Source organism: Haliotis rubra, unplaced genomic scaffold, assembly GCF_003918875.1.
Source record: "Haliotis rubra isolate DU_JTF1 unplaced genomic scaffold, ASM391887v1 Scf95, whole genome shotgun sequence".
NCBI lineage: Eukaryota > Metazoa > Mollusca > Gastropoda > Lepetellida > Haliotidae > Haliotis > Haliotis rubra.
The window spans coordinates 1,482,283-1,493,595 of NW_025767690.1; the positions used below are offsets into that span (position 1 = coordinate 1,482,283).

The 11,313-nt window shown below is 38.9% G+C and overlaps 1 protein-coding gene across 1 annotated transcript; it reads right to left on the bottom strand.

Annotated features, from left to right (window-relative positions):
• Positions 1 to 663: 663 nt before the first annotated feature.
• On the bottom strand, positions 664 to 11,313 carry LOC124264888 (glycoprotein-N-acetylgalactosamine 3-beta-galactosyltransferase 1-like). The gene is made up of 4 exons (XM_046699668.1): positions 11,152 to 11,313; positions 8,195 to 8,652; positions 2,099 to 2,757; positions 664 to 1,423 (listed from the first exon to the last, which is right to left on the bottom strand). The coding sequence occupies exons 2-4, from the start codon at positions 8,463 to 8,465 to the stop codon at positions 1,250 to 1,252; spliced, it is 1,104 nt and encodes a 367-aa protein (XP_046555624.1). The 5' UTR covers positions 8,466 to 8,652; positions 11,152 to 11,313; the 3' UTR covers positions 664 to 1,249.

Genomic DNA, 11,313 nt, shown 5'->3' on the forward strand with positions numbered 1-11,313 from the left:
ATCACTACTTTCAATAAATGTCATTGATTTACTGACATGGTTTCTATTTTCTAAATTGCAGTAATATTTAGAAGCCTTCTCACCTTCGTCAATCCATCTCACTCTATACCGAATAATGACACCTTCCATCCTTTTTTTCCTAATCTCTTCTAGCTCTTTTCTCTTAGAATCTAGCAATTTAAAGTCAATATAAGTATCGCTATGTTCTAAATCTGTAATTTCAGTCTCAAGATCTTTTTCTTTCTTATTTCTGTTGCGTTTAACATAAGAAGAGTATGGAATCGTCTTACCACGAATTTCCATAAGCAAAATTTAAAAAAAAATTGATAATTGATTTTGAATGTAACTTCTGGGTCTGAGTGTTTTAGGTCAGATTCATTTACATCACCATCTGGCAACATTGACCTTACACTGATTGACAATAATGGTGATTACCTCCTTAACTGCATCAACATATACTTTGTCTCTTAATAAAGAGTTATTCAATTTCCAGTAAGTATTCTTTCCTTCTTCTTAAGTGAATCTGATATTAATGTCAACAACAGAATAATCCGTTCTATAACCCAAGCGGATGCTAGGATTGATAATATATGGACACAGATTTTGTGAGAATAGAAAGAAATCCAGACGAGCTTGTTTTATTGGAGACTTTCGTCTCCAAGAGAATTTTGAAAGGCCGGGATTATAGTCTCTTCAAACATCAACGAGATCGAGCTCCCCCATTGTATCCAAAACCTGATTTCGAGCATTAGGATTGTTTAAGTGATGATAATTAAATGTATCCAAGGGAGGTTGGGGGGTTAGATTAAAATCACCAGCAACACCTTAAAAACCATCACCAAATGAGATAATCTTGTCCTTACACAGGAATATTAGTAACAGAATATTTGTCACTAACACCAATAGTAGATGTAAGTAATTACAGCTGTCAGTGTTGGTTACGCACGTACAGAGAGGCCGTTCTTTGTGACAAGTAGTGAACCATATGGGAAACACGTTGAAGCTCTTTGTTCCGCAACGTGTGCCACATGCAACATATGGAACAGGCTTCCCAGTGACAGTATAATAGTGGCATAGTGTCTTTAAGTAATCGTATCGATTTGTTACATCATCATAATAGCTATATATATGACCAATAGTAGTGATGTTTTTTAATGCACACGGAAACATGCTAACAATACCAAATACTTGGTGGAACACTCCAGTTGAACAAGACATCAGACGAATGACGTCATCTGCGTTACTTCACTTATATATTGATCTCCTGAGTTCCGGGTTTCACCTTCTCTTTTCTGTTGAGAACTTGAGTGCCGGACACAATGCCATACGGTCGTAAGTGGTAGATGTAAAACTCCAGATCGTACATCTTCTGTGGGGGCACGTAGTGGAAGGTTATTGCGTAGTCGGAGATGCTCTCTATACCCTAAAATATGTAATAATAATGTTAGATCTTTACATTAAGCCAAGAAATACTTACATGTTAACTTTCATTCTATACCTAACAGTCCAGAATTATCAAAATTCTAGCCGTTTGATTCGTAGTTTAAAATCGTTATGACATCAACATTAAAGCCAATTGTCATAAACAAAGTGGATTTATGTTTACTTCTCTTGTGGTCTATTTGATATAGAAGAGCGGAAAATGTAACATTGTTTCATGCAAATTGAGTTATGTCATTGAAAAAACCCTTTAATATTTATTGTTATATCTTCTGATAATCTATAATCGATTTCTTAGTTTTTAATCATTGAAAATATGTATTTTGGTTGATATGATCTAGGCTTGATAGAATTAACCCCTTCTTTGTCAAAAATGTTAAATCCCATGATGTATATATAGGATTATAAACCTTTCTTTCATAATGCAGAAATACATTTAAAAAACTTTCTGGCTGATTAAAAACCTCCAGCATTAAACTGCTTCGTTTGAGTCGCTATAAAGCAGGATGATACAGGCTTCCACCCCCGATGCTGACTGGATGATTCACCTGACCAACCGCCAAAAAGGTTTAGTACGGTACCAAAGTAAAATTTCTGATTCTGATGCGATAAACACAGATTTCCTATAGATAAATATAACATACTCTGTTTCACTTACCTTCTTAGCACCATTTGCATCGTACTTGTAAAACCACTCTGGGTAGTGACCCACCACGTGTGCCTCTGGCCGAAAACAATGGAATCTGCTCCTCCCGAGAGCGTCTGTTGTGTTGACTGTCCTCACCCCCAGGTTCTCCATACATCTGCCGAACTCTACATCTTCTGCACCACCATCATGCCTGCACAGTTTGGGATCGTGTCCCTTCTCCCCATATCTCCTCAACGCCTCCTTACTCAGCACATACCCTCCTCCGCCACTGTAGAACCCTTGTTTTAATATTACCTTAAAATGATGGCCAAAAAATACAGGTTCGGATTTGTTTTGGGACGTCAAAAAGTATCGGAGATTTTCTAAAATAACATATGTGTCATCGTCAGCTTTCATGAACCAGTCAGCATCATCAAAGTGGTTTTCGTAGATGTAGCGGAAAGCCTGCGTCGTTTTGGCCGTCAGATGCTCCCGCCCTTCCGATACGTTTAATCCGACTGTAGGGAACTTTGGATCTGTCACAGAGCTCATGAAGAGGACTTTGTTGCAGCGCCTTGTCCACGTGTCACGAACTACACGTGCTTTAACATCCAGGTTCTTTGGTGACGTCATAATCCAGCACAGTACTCGCTCCTTTTGATACAGAGCCTTGGATATGACATCACTATCTGTTCAAATAAAAAAGGAATTATTTTTTAGCTATTTCGATAAGCAGTTTCACACGGTGATATTGGTAGATTGATACGTTGCAAAGTTTCAAAGATGAGTGAGTGAGTGAGTTGATGGATGGTTCAGTGGGTTTGGTTGGTTCGGTTGGTAGGTCAGGCGAGTGAGCGAATTGGGTCTTACGCCGCATATAGTTATATTCCAAGAAGATTATGGCGGTGATCCCAGAAATTGGATTCTCATTGTGAGCCGATGTGAGAAATAGAACACAGAATTGTGAATGGAGTGTGAAGAACACCTTAGCCAGGAAGGGCTGGGTTGGGGTATGGGGTGCTGGGGACGTGCTATCTGTACCGAGGGACTGCAGAGACGGGATACATACTGTGCACCGATGGGGGAAATCAAAGCAGTTACGTCCGCATAATTAAATAGAACTTTGCTTTCAACTTGTCCCAAAAGACAAGCATTTTGGTGTATAAAGACAACGATATGTCTTGGTTTTGCTTATCGCAATGACAATAATACCGCACAACCTGAATCATGTTCTTCTGCATGATCTTACAGTTGCCTTGTGTCATTCATCTTCTCTTAGAGATGATAAGTGCAGTCACATCCTTAAAGGCATAGCGTCTTCGTATAACAGATAGTTTAGGACGAACCTGTTTAATACTATACACCTATTCTCACGAAATGGACACCATTTGTAATTTTGCGTGTCTCCGCTTTAAAAATACTTTGATGTACTCATTTCACTTTTTCATTTCATGTTTATATTAGGCGACAGGCTTAGTAGGTACCCGAGACATAGAAATTGTTTAATGATCTGTTATTCATGTGTGACTCAGGGTAAAAAGTTAGTCAAAATCACCAAAACGTGCTTGTCTCCAATGATAGTATAACATTTTGAGTGAATATGTCAAAGTAAATAGTCATCTAATGTGAACAAAACAGCTCACATTTTCGACATTAGGTATTGTCCTTTTCGTTCGTACCCAGAACATGTCTTCATCTGGTTTAATTTTTTTAGATTTATGTTTAATGTGATGTCTCCAAAAAAGTATAATGTACGTTACCCCATGAAAATGAACATATAATTATTATGAAAATTAATGGAGGGTGTTATCGGTGCAATAAAGCAATCTGATAAAGTTGGTATCCAAATCTGATAGCTATGCAAATTACGTCAATCCACGAACTACTTTCATAAAACTCCATACACGCAATGCGAATCCTAAAACGTTAACGTATTCACTGATGACGTCGTCGCGAGTTTACACTGTTTGTAAACAAACATGGCTGCCCCCTTTCTCAAAATTGGTGATTCTGTAAGAATTGATGACAGAGGTCATTGCCAAAGGCTCGCATAATACAATTTATATTCCTAAGATATGATATAAATGATACGGAAACACACTCCGTTAATAATCTCTATGTATTCATTAGATAGTATTCCTTATTTGCAGTTTTATGTTGGGACAATACAATATCAATTTCATAGGCAATAAATTTCAGCCGATGTATCACCATGATGCTTCACAGGTTTAAAGTTGTAGAGAACTGTATAGTAATGTTTGATGATCAGTTCATGCAAATTAGTTTACCCAATCATGATTGGCGATCTTCGTGTTCTCCTTGACATCTGACCTTTGATAGTTTGAATTTTGTGAACAATAAATGATATTCTAACATTAAAATGACTTATCATTAAAAAGAAGAACTTTATTTTTTTTATCATTTCCAGCTATAAGTTGGTGCACATTTCGTGAGAATAGGTGAGTGAGTGAGTGAGTATTTATGGAATATTTATTAGGTGTCACCAGATCCCGGAAAGAAATAACGCCCTCTTTTATGAGATAAACTGAGACATGTGACTGCCTAGGGCAAAACAAATGCCGATCAGACATTTCATAAAACACCAATAAAGTAGATTATTTTCACAAAAAAGCCACTTCCTCAATGCAACATGAAACGCCCTAAAGACCACAGTAAGTCAGTGTAGTGAGTGAGTTTAGTTTTACGCCACACTCAGCAATATTACAGCTATATGGCGGCGGTCTGTAAATAATCGAGTTTGGACCAGACAATCCCGTGATCAACAGCGCGAGCATCGATATACGCAATTGGGAACCGATGACATGTGTCAACCAAGTCAGCGAGCCTGACCACCCGATCCCGTTAGTCGCCTCCTACGACAAGCATGGTTTACTGAAGATCAATATTCTAACCCAGACCTTCACGGGTAGGAAAATATACACAAATCCAGTCGTGCATACATTAACAACTGTTTTTGTGTATATTAGAAATAACCACGTACACAGAAATCATATGAAATCTCAAATCATCGCGTGTTTTGAACTGTCCCATCCCCATACCCGTGAAGATCCGGGTTAAATTAGATAAGATTACTTTATTCACTCAAGGCTACAATGTCATGGTTATACATACATTGATATCATGTACATGAATAATACTATAAGGGTAATGCTATTTTTGAGGGCATTATCATTTGCAGAAGGCCGAGGTCTTCCATTAACTGCCCGACGAAGGAGGGCAGTTGAAAAAGACGAGGGCTTCTGCAACTGATAATGCCCTCAAAAATAGCATTACCGTTATTATTGTTAAATTACATGGTATTTGTGTTGAAAAGGAAAAGGAAACAATGAAGGAATTTGACTGTACGTTTACTCAAAACCAACTTCTGACGGGGTTGACTGACCGAATGCAATTACGTCATCGAACAATTCAAGTGACGTCACAACAGAAAGTGACAATATTCGACCTTTGCCTTTGACAAGACCATAGCCTGCAACATGTCAAACTATGTCAGTGTTCGGTTTTGGTCCAACAACAACGTTAATAGTGCAATTGTTGAGGTTAGCACCAACAAGAAAGCCAATATTACCGCTATTTAAAGAGGGAATTCGGGTTCCTTTGACTGGTTTGACCCAGAATATCTGCCAGTCCAAAGCCAATGTCGAATAAACCGTAAGCCTATGCACCCACTATGACGTCACTTGACAACAGAACTGATAGTGGCCCGTCGTTAAGGTTGAGCGGTCCAATATCATTTGCAGCGGCCCGGAAATTTCTGATAATGGGACGGCCGTTTCATGATAATTCCATGATGTATTTTAGCTATAAAATGATTTATCTGAATTTACAGAGCACATGGCGACAAAATATGGACAGTCTTATTAAAGTGGATACTTATTTGTCTGGAATAAATTGATCATGGTATAAGAGAAACGTGTCAGATCAGTTCTACTTCAAAATATATTTACACTATCAATAATTTTGCCTTGAGCAAATGTCAAGCTTCTTGAAGACGACCATTGATAAAACAAACGGAAATATTATATTTTACTTACGTTGCCAGAGGGTTTCTTATTTATTCATTTTGTTTGTAAAATATAAATATTGACACCCCACTTATTTCTCTAGGCATGTCATTTAGCCAATGCTCAGTTAATACATCATAACTGTGACCGTCTCAGACGCCATGACATTGCCGAAATAGTGACGCGAAACCACGTAAACACTGCGTTACTTTGTGGGACTCTTCGTTTCCGGGTGGGATACCGGGTAACAATGACCCAAAGGTACCCCCAAGATGTGTCTACTTATCGGGTCACCAGACACTATGACTTTGCTTATGTGTCACCATGCGCCGATTGTATGAACATGCCATAGTTTTTTTAAAAACGGTTGCCTGGTAACGACTCGAAAACACTCTGCTGTGGCTTACCCTAATATTGCTCACTGCCAAACGAAACATGCATTCAATTGTCCACTCGCTGTACTACACGTCCAAGATTTGCAATACTGCTGGACTTTCTGTCACATAAAGTCTATACGCCATGATATACTACTCACACTTTGCTAAGGATCACAAAAATTCACAGCTTTACTTAAACGTAGATTTATAATTTGAAAAAGTATCCATTTAAAACTAGATAAATAATAATATGGTAACCCTTCTTTAGGCAAACAGTCACTTTAATCTAACCTTATGCACTTGATACATGAGTAACCATAGAAATTGTGTTCATGGCACCAATCAACCATTTTGCAAATCATGGAATGAGTCATTGACAAATAAACAAGACCTGTCAATAGCAGGTATGAGATCAACACGAAGCAGTCACATACTGAAACCTAGGATCCATGCTTACATTTAGCTTAGATATTTAAACCAAATTTGACCCTACATGGTAGTTTTCTATTGAATCCATGATTTGATCCTTAGCAAAGTGTACATAGTATATATAACAAGGGCTGAAACCTTGGTACTTGACTACGAGGCGGGTAGGAGCATTACTCGTCCAAGAAGAGTTATCTCCCCTCTCACTCCACGTGTAGTCGTGTCGGCCCCAACATGGCTGAGCAACCACGCTCCAAAGTTTGGAGCTGTATTTAAACTTGTGTCATTTACTCATACCCGTAGATCATGCAATTACTAATCAGTTTGAGAATATATCACAACATAGCACATGTTGTTCGTTACGTAAGGATGGGTCCATTGTTTATTTCTTATTCAATGAGCTTCAAATATAACGTACGCATAGTATAATGTACGCAATAACTTGGGTGGTCATATGGGATCATTATTTTTTAAATGAACGTACCTCAATAGCTTAAAATTCGTACCTGAAATAAAGACGTAGTTACTATTCAAAAAACAAGAAAAAACGGTTTCAGAGCTTCTAATTTTCACAAGTTTCCATGGGTCATATCCAAGGACCCCCCAGCAGATCTCAGCTCACTCACTCACTCGCAGTCTCGAGGACGAGTACTGGAGTACTCGCAAGCAGTTGAAGGCGAGAACACGAGTACTTTCAGTTACTACCCGTTTCAACTCTAGATATAACTGAAATACATTTTCTATGGGTACCTATTTTTTTCACCCACTCGTCCGAGAATCATTTGCATAAATAGAAATGCATATGTTCATGTTTCAGATGCATTGAGAAACACGAACATGAGCACACAGTGGTAAAACGTACGGTAGCTTACTGTTCACAGTTGCCTCCGTTTGACGCTGATCGTTACCTCGAAGTCCCAGTCAGATCCTGGGTTGATCAACGCCATCTCCAATTTCAAAAAGACAGAAACATACTTGACCACCGTTATTTCAAGGTTTCATTCCACACACCCTGATGTGCTTGCAAAACTGTTCACATTGGTGTCAAAGCAAACCTTCTCACTGATAAGGATGGAATACTACATTGTCAAATTGGAACTAACCTTTATGGAGATGTGCTTGCATAACTTTCACATTGGTGTCAAAGCAAACCTTCTCACTGATAAGGATTGAATACTATAATGTCAAATTGGAACTAACCTTTATGGAGATGTGCTTGCAAAACTGTTCACAGTTGTGTTAAAGCAAACCTTGTCACTGATTAGGCTGGAATACTATAATGTCAAATTGGAACTAACCTTTATGGAGATGCAGGTCCTCAAATTTGATATTTCCAGACAAGTATTGTCCCAAAGACTTCTGAAATTCTTCGTGTAGGTCCTTCGATTGATTCTGCATCTCTCTTGCATGAACAGCTTGTGAATTTACCGTGTTCACAAAAGATGAGACGAAATGAAAGTCAGAATGTTCGATTCTAAAGAACACAACACAAATGGACGCCAAAGAAAGCCCGACTGTTAAACCTAACACAGCAGCAGATAGTTTTGTGACAGGAGGGAAGGCACCCATTATTTCGCTGTTGTTGATTTACATCCACGTAACTGGTACTAATATCCCTTTGTAACTTGTAACTTGTACCTCTTCAGGATTATGTGTAATGTTTTTAAACCTGATCTCCTTGGTAGCCACAGTATTGATACTGGCTTTCAACTCTCCAACGCCTTTCTCACCGTTAATCGCCGATCGCTTAAAGAGGCTGAAAAGAAACAACGATCAATCAGACTGTGGTCATTTGGGCAGTTATGATGCTTTTTTAAAAGGTTACAAGATTTAAACAAAATTATTCACCTTCATGTATTCCGTGATCACCTTTCGCAGGGTATCTGCCATCAGGTGAGGTGAAATTGGGTTTAACGTCGTGCTTGAGAATATTTCGCTCACATGACGACGTGCATGTGTGTGTATGTGTATGTGTGGCTGCTTGTACTAGCCCAGACTTAAGCTGGTTTTATAGTTCTAGCCCACTGAGATACCATGCCGCAGTGAAGCATGAATACCCCACTCAGACACATTATACTATCTCCGAGCCGACCAGTCCTTGTTGTACTCATTAATGCCGAGCGCCAGGCAGGGACCAACAAGTACTACATTTTAACGTCTTTTGGTATGACGCGGTCGGGGATCGAACCCGCGACCTTCCGCTCTCCGGGCGGACGCTCTAACCACTACACCACGGAGGCGGTCGTATCTGCCATCAGGACATCTCAATAAGAAACGTTTAAAATTCCCAAACCTAGGTGTATATATAACTGTAGTTGTGAATCGGCAACATTTCCGTTTTGAAGTTTGTGTCAGTATGTAGCAGATGTTCATTAAACAGCGAGAGCTAAACTGTTGTTTGGCGTATCATGATATGTGAATACGTCATAAAAAAGTTGTATAACTGAAACCATTAAGCAAGTCATTTAGTGACTGTTATAAGGGTAATGCTATTTTTGAGGGCATTATCATTTGCAGAAGCCCGAGGTCTTCCATTAACTGCCCGACGAAGGAGTGCAGTTGAAAAAGACCGAGGGCTTCTGCAAATGATAATGCCCTCAAAAAATAGCATTACCGTTATTATTGCTAAAATACATGGAATTTGTGTTGAAAAGAAAAAGGAAACAATGAAGGAATTTGACTGTAAGTTTACCAAAATCAACTTCTGACGGGCTTGACTGCCCGAATGCAATTACGTCATCGAACAATTCAAGTGACGTCACAAAAGAAAGTGACGATATTCGACCTTGGCCTTTGACAAGACCATAGCCTGCAACATGTCAAACTATGACAGTGTTCGGTTTTGGTCCATCAACAGTCTTAATAGTGCAATTGTTAAGGTTAGCACCAACAAGAAAGCCAATATTACCGCTATTTGAAGCGGGAATTTGGGTTGCTTTGACTTGTTTGACCCAGAATATCTGCCAGTCGAAAGCAAATTAATGTCGAACTATGACGTCACTTGACAACAGAACTGATAGTGGCCCGTCGTTAAGGTTGAGCGGTCCAATATCATTTGCAGCGGACCGCAAATTTCTGATAATGGGAGGGCCGTTTCATGATAATTCCATGTATTTTAGCTATAATGATTGACAAACAATATGTTTCTATAGATATCATTGGATAATGGCCACAAGACAACAGAAGACCCAATGTCGTAGCCAGTGTGTACGATGCCGAGCAATGAACAAAGTTACCGAGCATGACTACAATAACCACTCACTCACTCACTCACTCGTTTACACAAGACTCACAACGTAAGACCAAATGTCGTATCTATACTGTCAGAGTCGATCGGATATAGTTTCATTATAGTTTCTTAGCACATATTTCATAATATCTTTCAGTGATTCAATCATAATCTTCACAGGTAGTTTTCTCGTTATGTCGAAAGGAATTCATTTTATACAACAGTGAAGACTTGGTATTCTTCTGTACTGTACATCGATATATACCATTTTTATTTTCAATTGTAACAATAATAGACACATAAATCACAACTACCGAGAAATGTCCATATCAATATGAATTAAATTTAGTATTCAAATGATATGTCCCGTGCCCAACAAATACTAATAGGTCAATCATAAGTAACTTGGTTTATGTAAATAAAGTGAAACGTGCACATGGTTGACGTTTGACGTGGTACATTTTAAACTTAACAGACCAATACTATTACTTGTGATTTGTGGTCGTTCATGATGATGCATATTATAAGCGTCCACCAACGTTGTCCAGTAGATGACGGGCAATGAACCAAATTACCGAGCATGAAAAATAAAGTCGTTGCTTACAAGCAAACACTGAAAGTAAGACACTACTTGTAAAGCAGACGAGAGATTGGGGTAGCCTAGTGAGTTAAAGCGTTCGCTCGTCACGCCAAAGATCCAGGTTCGATTCCCCACGTGGGTACAATGTGTGAAGCCCATTTTTGTGTTCCCCCGCTTCATATTGTTGGAATATTGCTAAAAGCGGCCTAAACCTAAACTCACTAACTCTAAAGCAGACTTCCAGCGGTGTTTGCCAGTGATACAAGTTCCCCTTGGCATATTCCATGGTGTAACGTGTCTTCGGGGTAATAACGCAAAACATGATCATGTTGCGTATCAGTAGATTATCAAAACGGTAACTGTAAAACAGATGGCTCTTTTTAGTCAGTGTTTTAAGTTCCTCTCGAAACAGACTCAGCATCACATGAGAAGGTGTGTATACTTACAGTTCGATCTATTTGGATTTCCTTATAGATATATCATGACGTTGAAGTAATTATCTCCCTTTGTCAGCTAGCAATCTTTGTGACAGACCACGTATTAATCGTCGCAGCCAGTACTCGACTGTGGTACACGCATAGCTGGAGCTGTTAGCTACTACAGCTGTA